This window comes from Physcomitrium patens, chromosome 15 (genome assembly GCF_059467195.1).
Source record: "Physcomitrium patens ecotype Gransden chromosome 15, ASM5946719v1, whole genome shotgun sequence".
NCBI classification, from domain to species: domain Eukaryota; kingdom Viridiplantae; phylum Streptophyta; class Bryopsida; order Funariales; family Funariaceae; genus Physcomitrium; species Physcomitrium patens.
This window is the reverse complement of record NC_143424.1, coordinates 6977903-6994692: the sequence shown is the minus strand read 5'-3', so window position 1 is coordinate 6994692 and position 16790 is coordinate 6977903. Positions and strand designations below refer to the sequence as shown.

Here is a 16790-nt window from a genome sequence, read left to right as displayed (position 1 = left end):
CGAAACCGTACTCACTGCGCTATGAACTGTCAATGAGAACATGCAAGCACTAGTAATATTCTTGGATTGGTGTGTACGAAACATGTAATTCATTTGAAAAACATTTAGCTTAGAGAGAGTGGTGAAATATTTACGCCACCATATTACATGTTTCCACTTCGTTTCAAGATTCAAACAGCTGTTGTACAATACTGATACATAGTGTACATAGATAGTATTGCACTTGAGTGCATACAGGGCCTTTGTTGAGTTTTCAAAAAGTCCAATTTTGTGACTAGGCCTACGTCTGTTTGATGTGTAGACTTCCCTGATCTGCTGAGCAGCTAACTTTATTCACTTAAAGTCCTAAAATATCACCTGTAGCAAATAAGCGTGGTATGCCATGTATACAACATCCACAGAATGATCGCAAGGCATTTAATGCGCAAGAATACCTATCCAATTTGGACACAAAACCTACAACCGGGCAACTTGTAATAAAACACAAAATCTTTGAATGAACTGTTAAGAAATTTCCTAGTTCAACTAGGATGACTGAGGATGCGTATCCAACTGCAGATGACAGTGTCATCCTTGCTTTTCTCGTTCTGAGGGCTAATTCTGCCGCAAGCATAGCCAATAATCATTTATGAATCCAGTTTTTAAAGCATTGTTTGCAGGCCCAGTAAGTAGGTCTTCAAGAATTTCGACAACGAAATGCAACTTTTTAGTTGTGCAGGAGATTCACTTCCAGACCTTGATGGCACCATCCCTGCTACTTGATATTAGAAGCCGCTGATTCGTTTGAGCTGAAGCAAGGCTAAGAATACAATCGCGATGACATCCAGCATTATCGGTAGCAGCTGCTGCAAGGTTGCTTTTTGATGAATTGGTACTTGAGGGTCGGTTTGCACTCTCTGCCCCTGGAGTTTCCTGGAAACAGTTACCTGTGTATTAGAAGAATGGCTAAGTGAAAAACGCATCATGATTAAAAAGATAGCAGACAGAAGAATTTATTCAGGGGTCAAGTTACAAGTTCTCGTCTACTGATGTTAGCAGCCATCAGAAAGGGTGAAAAACAAACATTCCACACCACATCATTATTTCCTAATGTTAACCGAGAACATGATGTTTGAAAGGTTTATGTTGCCAACCTGGACTATACGGACACCATTCAATGAGCGCAATTCATAATTCTGAACAGAAACCTTCGCTATAGTAGGCCCACAAACGACATAGCTTCGATCCGATCTGTATCCACAAATGCAAAGCCAATACAAGAAATAAGGCTCGAGTGAAATATTTAAAAGTCAAATAATGCAATCTCAGATCTAACGTGGCAGAAAGTACATGAAGGAGCAGAATTACACTGTCATGCTCAAGTTGGCATCTTTAACCCATCAATATGCACAAAAAGCACTATCAGGACTATCTGTGAGAATATCCAAGGTAAAAAGAGACTCACGACAAGCTTTATTAAAACTTTATATATTAGAACCCCAACCAAATTTAGTTTGATGGAATGAGCACAGTACCTTAAGCGATCCCACATTCGAATTCTGCAATCTGATCCGCCAGTGAGAAGTGCCGCACCCCCTGATAAAGGCAGCAATGTACGCACTCCTGGTAACCTTGGAGGAGGCTCATTCAGTTCTTCCATGCGATAGTCGGTAAATTTCACACCTCCAACTAACTTAGTATCCCTTAAAGATTGAGAGTTTGACAATGGTTGACTAAGAGAAGCAGGAACAGTGTTCATTTCTGGATGGACTGGATCAGCGCATAATCTAAGAACCTGCACATCGCAAGTTACAAGCCTTCAGCATACACAAACTTAGGTACGAATAGAATGTACACTACCCATAATCCAGCATCGCCTTTGTTTCAAGCCTCGAAATTACAAAGAAATTCTTCAAAAAAAAATATTTTATTTTATTTTATTTTATCTTGAAAAATATCGTAGTTGCTTGAAGTCCTTATTAAGAGACACCAAATTCTAAATTTCCTAGAAAAGCTGAGGACTAAAATCACAAAAATCACCTGATGACATGTACCATCAGCGGCATTCCAGAGGGCCACCTCGTTGCGCCCTGCAGCAACCCACACATAGGGATGCTGGCTTGATATTGGAGGTGTGTCTTTGCCAGGAACTAAAACACACATGCTTTCGACTGGGCAGCAAGCTGGATGCTGCCATGTGTTGACTGCAATCTGCAATATGCAAGGACCGCGTTAAGAACAATACGTTCACACGAGAACCTCGCATATATCACCAAAAGGCCCCAACTATAGCTACATACATATTGAGCATTAAAAGCAATACATCTAATTCATAAAAAGAATCTCTTCAGATGTCTTCAAACTGAAGCTCCACATTAAGACCGAGGGAGATTATGAAGTGATGCAACAAATCGTTGCAATTTAACATTAAAACATAAAGATGCATACAGGCAAGACAGTTGACACATGCAAGATGAGATAGACACCTCTTAAACAATGGTATCTTAGAACCGACGCATATACCAACGGCATCGAATATGAGGGGTGCTTGACCAAGAAAGACAATTCTCAATACTGGTGCTTCCTCAAATACATTCAAAAAAAAATGTGAAGCATAAAATGTGATGAGCTTCAGATGAGTAACCTGAAAGCGTAAATCCCAGAGGGTGAGCACTCCTCGAGATGTTGCAGACACCAACCAGTTGAATGCAGGATCAACTGATACCGCTGATATGTAGCCTTGATCTGGCTTTGTCCGCAACACCCAGGCATCGGTTTGAGTCCTCAAATCCCAGAGATGTATGCCGTCTCTTTGAGTACCATACAAGAGCTGAGATGGTCCTTCATTGAAGAGATTTTGCATCGTCATAACATTCCCCTCTTGGGTGTTCAACTTACGCGTATCTGAAATGCCAGTATAACGTTCTGTGACGCTACCTTGACGTGCCACATAATCAACTGTAAAAACATGTATAGTTCCTTTACTAGAAGCTGCCGCAACTTGATGCCCGCCACCCAGAATAGACACATGAAGAGCTCGCCCGTCACTCTGAAGAGGATATGTCAATCGAGACCTAAAAGAAATATCTCTCTCTAATCTTCGGCAGTCCCATATTTTAACCGTTCCGTCATCTGATGCACTTGCAAGGAAAACATTATCACTCGAAACTGCCACCTCATTCACTGCACGCTGATGCTCTTGCAGATGGGCTATGAGAACACCACGAGGCTTCCAGGAGCTTTCTGCGACCACTGAGGAACTCAAGAGCGGGGTACCAGGTTCCAAGGGTGCTTCACTGCTCGGTGTATTAATTGGAGTAGGCTCCAAAAGTTTTCCACCTCCAAGCATTTCAGGAGTTATTGCTAAACTAGCCATACTGTTTGTCATGCTATCAATGCTGCTTCCAAAGCCAGTTGCAAGAAGACCTTCACCGGACTCACGTCCACTGGTGTCTCTCAAAGTCTCAAACTTTTTATAGCTAACAGGACTAGGCCATTGGTGCATGGATCCTGCGAGCATCCTTGGAGCATTTGACCCAGTCATAGCCACATGTGATCTGCATGATCACAAATAGTCCGACTAAGATGAATTGCATAGCACCAATACACGCAGGAGACAGATATCCAAAAAGCACACTGCAGCGGATAGCAATAGAATAAGGTTCATGTATGAAAATCTAAGAAAACATATTGCTGCGCAAGTCTCTCTTTTTCTTAGAGCGATAGCCCGAAGTCCCAAAGAGATGCGGAATAAATCAGAATTCACCATGATCTATTTATTCATGATCCAAGTCAAACATGCAAACTGTCGTAATATCTAAGAAGCAAGACGAACTCAAACAACCAATGATAAAGGAAGGATATGATGAAGAAGAGACCCTTGTGCACGCCAAATAATCAAAAAAGGAGAAGAAGCAAACGTAGACCATTAAGAGTATGTACACCAAGATACCTGTGTAGAGAGGGCTCCGTAGAAGACATCGATGACTGGCCAGCAATATTTGCCCATTGAGAAGAAGCTGGTCCTAATGAGGCACTAATTGGTGGTCCAGCAATTGTTGCCATGAGGAACGGTGTCGATCCCTGCCTAACCCCAAATACTCGGCTCCACTCTTCATTAAAAGAAGGATTTACTTCACCACCTTGGGAGGTCCTCCCTTGTCCAGCAACAGAAGGTTCAGGCTTCTTCTCACTCAAGGGAACAGAGTATATAGGGATCCCTTCCGAAGAGCCATCATAGTTGGAATAGAAACCGGCACCCACCCCGGCTGCAAAACCGATTGCGGAGCTTTGGAGTTTTTCTGTGTTTTCTGCTTCCCAATTATACATCCGAGTCTGCATGGTGCTAGACAAGTTGCGAATGTAACCCTCCATTGCCTTCATCTTTTCTCCATCCTCAACATCCCCTGTCAACGGCTTTTGCAGAATTTGAGGTCCAGAACCAGACACTTGAACACGTTTCGCATTATTTCTAAGAAGACCTTGAGAAATATCCACCCTAAGTGGACGACCCTCTCTTTCACTACGTTTACTCTCGCCTGGAGTGCTCATACCACTCATTACAGCAAGCTCTGAAGGAGGTTGAATTAAAGCTACTCTTCGGTTTTGAATTCTTTGAAGTCCTTGCTTAGTTGCAGCTGCCTTTTCCTTCTCGGTTTGCAGTAGCATCACATCACTAAGAACACGATTAAAGACTTCCCTAGATACCGGTGGTTTCAGACATGACAGCAGAGAAGCCTCAGAACATAAAGAAGCTGGCTCTCGCCTAAGAAATGGTAACAAGATCGGCGATAAGAACGCATAAGAATCAGTAGGCTCTAGATTTGCACTAGTAGCCGCAACGAAAGAAATCGCCGCCCGCCGTACCCACTGACTCGGATGACACAATAGAGGGGATGCCCGTTCAATAGCCTCAAGTAGGACTCGCTTTCGAAGTAGACGATGCGTACAAAGAGCTGCAAGACATTCTAGGGCATTAACAATTACAGTTTCTTCTACATCATTAAGAGCTTGTTCTACGTAAGGAAGCAGGTAAGCCTCCAAACTCATTTGTCCTACGAAGAGGCAAACATGAACGATGTGTTCAAAGAATACTGCCCGCAGCTGCTCATCGCGATCATTAAGAAACGCAGGTAGGATTGGCAGCAGAAAATCGTTGCTATGTTTGGATCCAAAAAACCGACAAAGAGACCCCACATTCTGCAGCAGGGCCCGACGAATTGTAGGCGTCTGTTTTTGACCCATCACTAGCTCTTGTATGACACGTGCGATTGTCTCACGCAAATGTGCAAGCTCTCCTTCTGAACGACCTGCAGACTGATTTGTCCCACCAGATCCCGCAGACATCTGCTTGTGACAAAAAGAAAAGCACAAGGCATTAAGAAAAAAGCCCTTATTCTGGACGGCTGGGAAGAAACCCGCAATATAACTGGCTAACACATGTCAATCATCACGAGCATCTTCATGGTTCACGTTACTAAGGCTATCTACTTTTGAGTGTATCCATTCATTAATGGGAGTTATTTTGCCATGAACCTCAATCACAGACTGTAATCAAAGATATAGATGTTTACCCCTTGCTTCATGGAGGTCGACTTCCTCTCTAACAAAGATCCCTTCGCGCGATTGATTGGAGGATCTATACCTCCAATATCATGAATCTCCTGAGAGTGCATCATGAATAGGTTAGCAGTTTCAGCGATCTTAACAATGTTCGAAGCATACGCAATGCGGACGCTCTCTTCTGGATCATCAGGTAGCATGGAGAGCAAAGGTAGAATATATTCTGGGAATATCTTAGCGTCACTTGTTGGGAAAACCTGTAGACAGACAAATGTGTCGCGCTTAGTAATATCCACTCGTAGAAATGCTGTACTATGTTGTTCACCTCACGCAATTGAAGCTGTAAAAAATGACTCAGGTTTCTTAATTTTTCATTGTTCAGGACAAGGTTTCATTTGATGTACATTCTTTGTATCAGCGTCCCTTTACTTGCAGTTATGCTGTTAAACTCCAAATCTTATTACTTAACTCAGTACGCAAAAAAAAAAAAAACAGAAGGAAAGCCATAAGCAACAACAAAAATTAACAACAGTGAATCCGAAGGAGGAATAAAAGAATACCTGTACTAGAGATAAGACATCACATAAAGTCTGAAGTGCGGTGCATCGAACAATAGCAGCACTGTCGGACAGCAGAGCCACAACATAAGGTATTACGTGTTGAAGACGGGCATCATCATCTATGTACGATGACGCTTCTTTCAATAACTGAATGGTTCCTCGCCTTGCTTGAGGAAGCTTGACATTACGTAGGCAAGCACATAAAAGAGATGCAATTAAGACCATCCCTTCACATTGTTGGGGTTGGTCATATGTAGTTGGATTACCACTATCCAAGTTCTTTAATGTTTCCGGTGATGACTCCTGTCTTTGAACCTCTGATCCAATGCTTGGTTGCGAGATTAGGTCTGGATAACAAGGTCGTCTTCGACGCTTTCGAATCCATCTCCTTTGTCTACATACACAATCTGGGGTACAAGTAGATGTCCAACTACGACTGCCAGAAGCGGTCCGTTTCAGGGTACCATCACCTACACTAGACCCATTTCCAGAAACTCTAACAGGAATTCCGACTTCACTTTCGTGGTCTCCAAAATTCATCTTCCGATACCTCCATCCATCATCATCAACTCCAGCTCCTGCAAAGACCAGCACAATCCAAATATTGTAAGAGGCTTGCTGAATAAAAACTCCAAAGTCAAGATAAGATGGAGGAGAATATATTTTTTGATAGCACGGCAGGCACGACGCACCACTCTGGATCCAGCTAGGATCGACTTCCCAATCTCCATCCCACCTCCATCCACCTTCCAAAGGGAGAGTAACGTCATCTTTCCAGCGTCCTGGTATTCCATGAGTGGCCATAGAAGCTTCACCAGTATAGAGAAGGCGCTCATGGAATATGCCACCTTGCTCACGAACTTGATTCTCAAAAACCTGCAGGAACAGACAAAAAGATAATATGTAACGTGAAAAATCCTACATTTTGGCATGAGATAAAAGCTGCTCTGGCCCTCTGATTGTGAGAGTATTTCAAAGACATCAAACAAGGGCAGTAATTGATTTCTTGACCTCCTCAGTAACAACTTCTTCCACAGAAGAAGCTGCCTCTGCCATAGCCACCGCAGAAGCTTTGATGCGACGCGACGACTCTTGTGGAGTAGAGGACCTGACGTGACCGTTCAACAAATTCCCCGCTACATTTGAAGCACCTGGTTCATCTAAAGTAACACCTCCATCGTCAGAAACTTGATTTTTCTGAGAACTTGAGGAATTAAGTGTTCTAGGTGACAACAGATCAGCAATGCCACCACTATCTGCTTCCTGTAACTGCCTCCTTCGAGAATCAGCAAGCATTTGCTTGCGTATTTCCGGAAAAAAACTTTGGGTGAGAGCCACCTATTCAAATCACATGTACGAACAAATGGAGCATAAGGATTAATAGTCCACAAAATTATTACTCGTGTTTAGTCCAAAAGTGGCCAATAAACGAAAATTAGTTCCAAAAGTAAAACAGCTTGTTCGATCCACTTAGAAGAATTTTACGCTGTTCGCAAAATTGCTTAGGGCTGCACGCAGAAAATCTGAATCATCCAAACAGAGATCAATGCAAACAAGAGATGAGGATAATGATCACTTACTCGATTATCTGTGTCCAACGAAATAAGGTACGAGAAGAAGTCGTGCAACAGAGGTGAAAAGTACTCTGGAAATACCCTAGGACACCACAACTTCAAGTAATCATCTGCAGATAATCGATTCTGTGGGAGAACGTTAATCATGTCCAGGATCATATCACGGACGCCCATATCTGGGATCTGTCCATGCAAATAACAGGATTGTAAACACATGATTGCATAATCTTCAGCTTGATAATAAGTAGACAAAAGTAGCTGGGCACAGGTACATAATAGAAGTGCAGCAATTTAGAAATTTAACACGAATCAGGCATAACAAGAAATATGCAGATCATAAAAAAGCAACTGCAGAGCGGAGATGCATCAGAGAAGGCATACAAACTTTATGTCAAAAAGAATTTCGGGGCAATTTTCATGCATAGACCACACGAAGTATCTGGTCGTTGTCCTGCTGTAGCTTGAAAAATCAGAACCATGATATTTTGACCTCAAAAATTTATATTCGCGCTTCATGACAGCCTTGTAACGAGGAACACCTTCAAAAGTGAGTCTCACCTTCTCAAGAGATGAACGAGGATCAAATTTTCCTTGACGATATGCTAGCAGCTGAGACAAATCAAACAACGCTTTTCCTTCCAAGAACATCTCACCTATTACGCACCTGATATTCCAGCAAAAGATCAACAAATTCAATTACAAATGGGTGGTACTACACAGTGGCACTTGTGACATCTACTCTTATAAACACTCGAATATCAGACACTCGAATATCCCCCAGTGCCCATCGAGATGATGACCATCAAACAGCTAAGTCAATTTAATTTGAATAAAGCAATCAAGATGGACACAACCAAACGGATAACTTACCCAAGAGAGAAAATGTCCATTGCAGGCGTCAAAGGAGCATCTGAAGTCGCAATCATGTCCACATTTGGCTCATGAAACCGCTGCACCAACAATCAGAGCTGTAAGAGTTCCCATATCTTGCATTTCTTGCAAACCTGAATCTGGCAGTGTTACATAGTATAGAAAGCAAATCAGGTAAGCCATTTTATTAGATTAAAATATGTCATGAAATCTTTGGAACAAACTTGTACTAGAGCCTTGACATTCAACAATCCAGAGTATACCCGCATCACCACATTTTAATCACATATACATGTTAGATCTACATGAAATGTCCTAGTTTGTTACTTAAGTGGCATTCTCAGACAAGATCAAAGCAGACTAAAATCACAAGTACGATGAACACTAAATTACAATACCACAAGGAAAATGATAGTACCTCGGGCGCTAGATAGCAGCGACGCCGACTCCCTGTATCAAAAAAGAAGGAAAAATCGGCAGGATTGTCCTCTGGTAAAAAAGTGGGCTTCAGAGACCCATAAAAGTCTGCTAAGTATACCCAATTCCATGAGGTTACCAAGACATTTTCGCACTTAATGTCCCCTGCCACATCCGTACACTAATGATTAAGCATAAAAAGAGTGAAAATTCCATTACAACGTTTCGACAAAGTAATGGAATCATGACGCACATAGTAAGAGATTAAAGAATGATCACTCCAAAACAGAAGAAACCATTCGTATTGTATGCCAGCGGCATGTTGAACCAAGAGGAAGGTGGACTCATGCACATTAATACACACAAAAAGCACTCAAAAACAAAAAAAGAAAAAAAGAAACTAACAAACAATGAAACAAAATAAAATAAAAGACAAACACAAAAACACACACACACACATATTTCTGTGTTTCTACATCTTGCAAAACCACCAGACTCTGCATTGTGTGTCAGGGAATTAAATCAGTAATGTTTACACAGAAAAAAGTACGATGGAGAAAATCATCATCAACCCCGAAAGCCAATTAAGGTTATCGAAATGAACTGAGAATTGGCCAGTTGTATCAGCAAGTTGAGAGTAATACCATGACAAACTCCACGTTCATGACTTTGCTTCAAAGCATGCAGAAGCTGCAAAAATCAATCAATATGAGGTTCTAGAACTTAGCAGCAGCTATCTGAATGTGATCTCGAAAAATCAGCGAAGGAGGTATCAAATAACATGATGTGCAAATTATTGGAAAGAGACAAAATATAATACACTTGATGTGAAGAGGCAGCAAATACCTGAAAAGCGAGCCACTTCTTTTCGATAAGACTAAGAAATGGACGAGTGCTGATGCGATCATGCAAATTACTAAAAAAATATTGTCGCAGGAGGTAAGCCGCTTTGTCAGTCTCAAGCCAGTGCTATTACATGCCAGATGAGAAGAAAGTTAATACTGTGTCTTTCAAGATGCATCAAGCAGAGAAAGTACATCTCAGGTCCACAAACGAGGATAGGAATGGCCAGAGTAAAATAGGATGAAACAGCATATGTTGAAATCATGCAAATGTACTCAACATCGAAGACCAATATTTTAAGTTTTAAAGTGTAAATATAAACAGTGTAATGAGATCCTCACTTGGAAAGGCCAAACATGTGAATGTTCAATGTCTCTCAAACGGTCTCGAATGTCTCGTAGTTTTCTCTCATATTCCTGCACAACATATGAAGATTGTACATATGAGCATCAACAAATCAACTCCAAAATTGGCCCAGGTATGCACCTCAATCTACATCTTTGTCTAAAATTGGGATCAGCTTCAGCGGGTAGAGTAGAACTTTTAAATGCTTCGCTAATTACGCAAGGCTGCAGTAGGATTACTGGTATCACTACGATAATGTGCGATTATCGAAGATGACGGTTGAATATCAATTTGGTGTTTCATAAAGGCACCCTTAAACTGACTTAAAAAGAAGAATATAACCTTTAAGTCGAGAGATTCGCCCCGTTTGAAATAAACCTTCACAAGTAAAAGCCCCTCATCATGGACACACTGAATTGACTTCAAAAACCGGCCACCTCCTAAAGCCTCCTTCAACACCAAGTTGTACGAAGAAGGCAAGTCGTGCAGATAATACTCCGACGCAGAAACTTGCGTCGTTCGAGCTAACTTATTACCCATCTTGCATGCTTATGCTAAAAATTTAAGCGTTAGCATAATAAATTATGTTCCTGTGATCATACATGTGCTGCAAAAGTGATACAAGTGAAAAGGTTACAAAAATGATCAAGTTCATCCACATAAAGCAGTGAGGCTTACCCTAACAAAATAAATAAGAAGCACCAAATTACAACTGCATACTTAAAGTGTCGTTCAATGTTAGATTTGTGTTTCTATAACCTCAAGGCATGGATATCCATACAACGAAGCTTATACGCTATAGTTTTAAGGGATTGAATGAAGCGCTCACGTGGTCAAGTGACACAACCACAACTTTGGTTCCACGGCCTAAAAGGTTGATCACAACCCCGAATCTGAAGGGGAAAAAAAACAGTGCACTTCAGTTATATTACAACTATCAGTGAATTATTTTTACAAGCTGATGATAGAAAGAGCTCGAGTGTGCAAGTTGGACAAGACAAGAGTTGTGATCATTTTTGAATCGACACAAAGTGAACAAAAAAATCTGAAGGAGTTGGAAGTCGACAAATGTCTCTACATGTTACTGTCATCAAACATTGCATTACAACATTAATTCGCAGTACAAGCATCTACTAGAGCTACAAATACCTGAAAATGAATTGCTAACATACCAAACTCCCGGAAGCATTGAATTTCCAAACATTCGGAAGTGTTTTGGTCTAGAACGAATACAAATACATCACTCGAATCGCTCAGTGTGCGCAGAAACCCCATCAAACTTACTAACTTTCCTGTCGTACCTCAGGGTAGACATACAAAAATTATATAACTACAAGAAAACATCACCCTTGCGTAAGAAAAGAATTTCGTTCATCATCCATGAAAATTATCTCAAAATCTTCGAACCGGTTCGACGGTCCAATAGATCACACAATTGGTCTATGTGAGAATCAAGCCATGCCGAGGAAAAAACTCCCGCGCATGCTCAAGACAATTAAGTACTAGCAATGAACACTGCGAACCGCGAATCTCACCCCGAATTTAATTCACCGTCGCTCATCACAACAAAATCGAGGAAAAATTCGTAAACGCCGACTTCAAATCACGAACAGCTTAAAATTCACCACCAAGAGCCCTATTCGCGAGCTCATTGAAACCACAGAGGTGGCATCCTCGATAACTGCACCTCTAGTGATTTTATTCGGAGACGCTCTGTCCCTCACAAACTTCGTCCCGAGGTTTCCGAGCTTCCCACGCAACAGCGTCTTTGCCTCCGATCAGCGCGTCTACATCTCTCCTACGCAACATGAGTCAAATGCACAGCTCGCTTTAATGATAGCACCGATCGAATTTTTTGTTTGCAATTAGGTCATGGCATTGAATCGTGGTGAACAATTCGCGAAAGGGATGATGGGCGAGAAACCCTGAGCGAAAGTCGCCGGACGAGTTTCCTCTCCGCGCAAGGCAATTTTGCCGCAGCAACGTGGACGAATACAAAGCCGTTGTGTGCAGGTGTGAAAAGGGAGTTATTTAGAATCCATTCATACTTCAACACATCTATGCTCATCCAACAGTGCCAGCAGGGCTTGAGATGGTATCACAACCAACATGCTTGATACAATATTTGAATATCTTAACATATTGCAAACTTTAAAGAAGGGTAACATGAGTACCATTCTAATAAAAAAAAAAAAAGCATATTAATTAAAGATGACCTATCTTAACATTGATCATTTAACAACTTTGCATCTAATACCAAGATGACCAAACTTGGAGAGTATTGTGGAGACAATATTAATTTCAAATACCAACTCTAAATTCTATATCACATTATTTTATAACTTCTACTTTTTAAGGATTTAAAAAAAAATAAATTAAAAATTTATATGAATGCTTTGAAAATATATATATATATATATATATATATATTCAAAATTTTAAAAATATATAAACAAAGTCTATAAATGTTGATTTGTAAAATCCTTAATTTTTGCAATTTTAATCATCCATGTACAAAAACTTAACAATTTTTATATACTATCCATCCTACATTTGATATGTACACACAAAATAAAATTCCAATCAATATTCTCTTTTGAATTATACTTAACTTAATGCATTTCAAGATTCTAAATTTTTAGCATAACCAACTAATTTGCTAAGGCCTAGGTTTCAATTCTACTAATTCTAAAGAACTTCAGATATTGCTACTTCATCTTATTATTTGAATGCATTGAGTGTTGTGACCACTCCATTTGACACCCAAGATGGCTTGATGTTTTTTGCCAATAAACTTGTGATCACCTTTGGAACAATGATGCAAATACATGGTTAGTAGCATTTCTTATTGAAAATCTAAACTAAAGAAAAAAAGGTCATGTAAGATTTAACATTATCTTACAAAATACAAAAAAGTCTTTGGCATTGAAGCCACTCCATTAACCACATTACCCCATAACTTCTTGAGCACACCCGTAATGACCCATCTGAAAAAAAGGAATAAATTTACTTCTTTATATCGTAAAAAAAATGAAGAATATTACGCTTTTCTCCTAAAATACTGAAAAACTTCAAAGATAATATATATGCACTTTATTCCATGAAGGGTGCACATACAAAGCTCGTGCATCACTGAGATTTTCGAAAATGAGGTTCCATGAGCAGAAATTGAGGAAAGTGCACAATACTTGCAGTTCAAAATAATCTAATCTAACTTAAAACAACAAACATTTCTTGAACGGTTCCAAGTGTAATTGGTTCATAAAATGTACCAAAAGGTCAAAAACATGATTTCGTTTGTAAGCAATGATCAAAACGTGTCTCCTGCTCGACTCTGATGCGTCTGGGTTCTACTGTGTTCGACATTAGAATGCTTCAGTTAATGTGTGAGATATAATTCTTACCGTAATTACAGTCAACATCGGGTTAAAAGAAAAACTAACAAACAGGGCTGTCTTGGGCATACTTGAATAACCAAACGACCTGAGGTATAATGATGAAATAAATACTTGTTTTTGAGATAATAACCAGTTCGGTACATACTAAGAGAAATTAGCCTCTTCTGAAACTGAAATTTGTAGGACGAGAGAGTAAATGCAGATCATGACAAGTCTCGTAAAGTGGATCTCATTCCACAATAGAAAAATGATAATTGCATCAGGACAGCAAAATACGTCAAATGATCCTCACAGCTCACCTACACAAACCATGAGGGTATCACCAGAATAACCACCATAGAAGATGACGAATGCATTTGTGGTCTCCAAACTTAAAAACTCGTCAGTTACACACAGCGTCACTTGGAAGAAACAGGTTTCGGCAAGGTTTGACTTGGTCATCTCCAATACAAGACTAGGCTTCAATAACAATATTACAGATTCTAGGATCGGATAACAAAACCTTGTACCATCAACTGGAATTAGAATCCGTTTCAGAATTCTTCGGTGACGTTACAACTCCCTCCTTGGGCGTCTCTCCTACTGCAGTGCTGTCCTGTCCTTCCTCGCCAGACTCCTTTGCCTTGGAAATTTCTGATTCGAACTCTTTCGCCGCCTGCAACAAAAAACAAAAAACAAAAACAAAAAACAAAACAAAATTAAATTAAAAATAAATAAATAAATAAAAAACAAAAAGGCATTTGATCAAACTTGGATAACGAGTGTAGAGCGGAGGAACCGAAGAAAATCGAACTGGTAGCTAACACACATCTTGTGAACTCTCATGCCATTTGACACAAAAGCAGAACCGAGGAATGCGAACAGGCTTCATCATATCGAATTTGCAACCTCTCAAAATACCGAAAAATTGAAATAGAGACTGGTATTCAAAAGATGAGTTACATCGAGGAATGTACTAAAACAACATGAGGGACAGTTCACTCCAAATTCAGCATTGCTAGGGTGTAGACGCAAAAATAACACACCCAATGACAAGGAAATTATAAGCAGGTATGAAGACACCGTATATCCCGTGCGTACCGTCTGAAAGCTCTTCACAGTTTTGCCAAGACTCTTGCCTATGGCGGGGAGCTGCTTTGGGCCGAACACAAGGGCGGCCACTCCGGCAATGACTGCAAGCTCAGGGACACCAAGTCCAAAAAGACCGCACACTTCAAATCGACCTTGCCTGCGCCTTTCGACGGGCCTTGCTGCCGTTCGCAGAAGAATCCTACCATCATTGAATGCAATGCTGGAGCTCGAAGCATGTACCTCTGCACGCAAAGGGCAATGAGCTCAGCGTCCAGTCTCACGCACCCTACGACATCACTCGTAATCACTGAGAGAACACATATTCAAGTACCAGATGAGACGAAGGCGCACGGAAGGGACATCCTCAACGATCCAGCACTCCACCTTGCCGAAGGTGCAGTCGCAGCAGCAGCACCTGTAGCAGCCAAGGGGGTGACCGCGGTGCACGCTGCAGCAGCTGCCATCGCCATAATGCTTCGAAATCCCGCAACGCAACAAGAGAGAGAGAAGCAGATTCGGTGCCGTAGCAAGTCGCTGGGGCGGGGTAAAGGGTAAGAGAGAGACAGAGAGTGAACCCCTAATCGCCATAGCCAGCCAGCCGAGGGGGTTTCACAAAGCATATCGCTGGATAACTCTTTCCAGCAACGCCCCCCGAGGGTCTGACACGTGTTCGAGCCGCGAATCTGCAATCCCAAGTTCTCATGATATATTCTGTTTTCCGGTTCAAGCTTTGCCCCGAACCGAATCCCATCTGCGGTGTGAATGAGTCCCGTCTTTTCCTTTTGCCTATTTCTTGTTCGTTCTTTTTCTCCTTTGTGAAGCAAATGTGCCAATTATGCAATTGCATGTGCTTATAACTATTTAATCAATATATATATATATATATATATATATATACTTACTAACTAGTGAAAACCAATGCCATTAGCCACAAAAGTTGTAAAGTTTTAATTTGTGGTTATTAAGTTAAAAATTGACCATTCTTTAAGAAATGTTGATTAAGAAAAAAGAAAAGAAAAAAAGAGTAAATACATAATAATGAAACCATTTATATTTTTTTGATATAATTGGCAAATATAATTGAAACTTACTTACTACATATTTATGTTCTCTAATAGAAACTTGTGTTACTAGATATTTCAATCTTTAGATCATTTATCCATTTTTTTGTTCATCCATGCTTCTTTGTGTTTCTTGGTCTCCATGTTTCCTCATTTCTATGTTTGTTTTTATGTTTTCCAAGTTCTTTGCATTATACACTCTCATCTATTACATTAATTATATTGTAAGATGACCAATTGTGTTTTATTTTTATAGAAAAGATTTTTAATCTTCTCTTTTAAAAAATCTAAATTCTATTTATATCATCCTATTCATAAATATGTTTTCTTTTCATAATAGAAGTATCCAAAAAACTTACTCTATAATATACTTTTGATAATGATAGAAAATATTCATTATAATCATATATCATATGCAAGCTTCTAAAAGCTTTTGAGTGATCATAGGAACTTCAATTTTGGATCTTCAATATATGGTGATTTTAATTTTGGATTTTATAGTAACCAAAATTGAAATCACCTTAAAATTGTTATAGGTTGCTTTCATGGAGATGAAGCTTTTCAGTCCTTAAGATTTATAAGGTTCAACTAATTACATTAGTTAAATCTTTTTTAAAGCTTATAATAAGTTTTAACTTATTTATACATAATATTTGGATTATTTAAAATATTAAATATATTTTTACATACTAATTATATATATATAGCTAGGATCCAATCATCAAGGCATATAAAATTTATTTTAGAAAATAATATGAATTGAGAGCGTATTAGATTATAAAATAAACCAATAAGATAATGAGGTTATAAAAACTAATGGAGATTTTTAATCCTTTTAAGTAAGATTAGTTAATAGTTATGGAGATCTTGAAGTATCCATATTTAATTCTAACCATTTTGCATTAACTATTATCTAAAAATATTAGATCCAATATCATATGAATCAAAAATCACAACTAGAACTATTACCATTTGTTACATTATATGGCATTGAGTGCCAAATCTCTTTAAATATATGTAGTTTGGTTTGATTAGTAATTTTTCATCCATTGATAATTTTTTTGTTAATTAACTTGATTCATATCAACTAAGGTTTGAATACTTAAGTAA

At 39.5% G+C, this 16790-nt stretch overlaps 2 protein-coding genes across 5 annotated transcripts; both read right to left on the bottom strand.

The window, feature by feature from the left end:
- Window positions 1–157: 157 nt before the first annotated feature.
- On the bottom strand, window positions 158–12083 carry LOC112292343 (serine/threonine-protein kinase VPS15). 4 transcript variants are annotated; one of them, XM_024540694.3, is made up of 20 exons: window positions 11686–12083; window positions 10980–11043; window positions 10493–10757; window positions 10147–10221; window positions 9809–9931; window positions 9607–9652; window positions 8964–9127; window positions 8546–8625; window positions 8234–8339; window positions 7682–7858; window positions 7113–7439; window positions 6794–6977; window positions 6102–6679; window positions 5553–5798; window positions 3932–5325; window positions 2624–3536; window positions 2020–2190; window positions 1515–1774; window positions 1134–1230; window positions 158–912 (listed from the first exon to the last, which is right to left on the bottom strand). In XM_024540694.3, exons 3-20 carry the CDS (start codon window positions 10688–10690, stop codon window positions 724–726), a joined length of 5328 nt encoding a protein of 1775 aa, XP_024396462.1. In that variant the 5' UTR covers window positions 10691–10757; window positions 10980–11043; window positions 11686–12083; the 3' UTR covers window positions 158–723. The 4 variants fall into 4 exon arrangements, with proteins under 4 accessions (XP_024396462.1, XP_024396465.1, XP_024396463.1 ...); XM_024540697.3 differs by having other exon boundaries at window positions 158–926; window positions 11686–12027; XM_024540695.3 differs by lacking the exon at window positions 10980–11043 and having other exon boundaries at window positions 11686–11827.
- A 1809-nt stretch (window positions 12084–13892) lies between these two features.
- LOC112292936 (uncharacterized) lies at window positions 13893–15158 on the bottom strand. Its single transcript, XM_024541953.3, has 3 exons — window positions 14951–15158; window positions 14629–14861; window positions 13893–14203 (listed from the first exon to the last, which is right to left on the bottom strand). The coding sequence occupies exons 1-3, from the start codon at window positions 15087–15089 to the stop codon at window positions 14060–14062; spliced, it is 516 nt and encodes a 171-aa protein (XP_024397721.1). The 5' UTR covers window positions 15090–15158; the 3' UTR covers window positions 13893–14059.
- Between the last annotated feature and the right edge of the window lie 1632 nt (window positions 15159–16790).

Excerpts from the sequence above, each read along its gene's own strand:
- LOC112292343 (XM_024540694.3), bottom strand. The coding sequence starts at position 10,690 with ATGGGTAATAAGTTAGCTCGAACGACGCAAGTTTCTGCGTCGGAGTAT. Across the intron at positions 7,859-8,233 it reads CTCGTTCATCTCTTGAGAAG|ATCCCAGATATGGGCGTCCG; the intron begins GTGAGACTCACT and ends TTGCATGGACAG. Across the intron at positions 6,680-6,793 it reads TCCTAGCTGGATCCAGAGTG|GAGCTGGAGTTGATGATGAT; the intron begins GTGCGTCGTGCC and ends TGGTCTTTGCAG.
- LOC112292936 (XM_024541953.3), bottom strand. The coding sequence starts at position 15,089 with ATGGCGATGGCAGCTGCTGCAGCGTGCACCGCGGTCACCCCCTTGGCT. Across the intron at positions 14,862-14,950 it reads GTGCGCCTTCGTCTCATCTG|AGGTACATGCTTCGAGCTCC; the intron begins GTACTTGAATAT and ends CTTTGCGTGCAG. Across the intron at positions 14,204-14,628 it reads CTGTGAAGAGCTTTCAGACG|GCGGCGAAAGAGTTCGAATC; the intron begins GTACGCACGGGA and ends TTTTTGTTGCAG.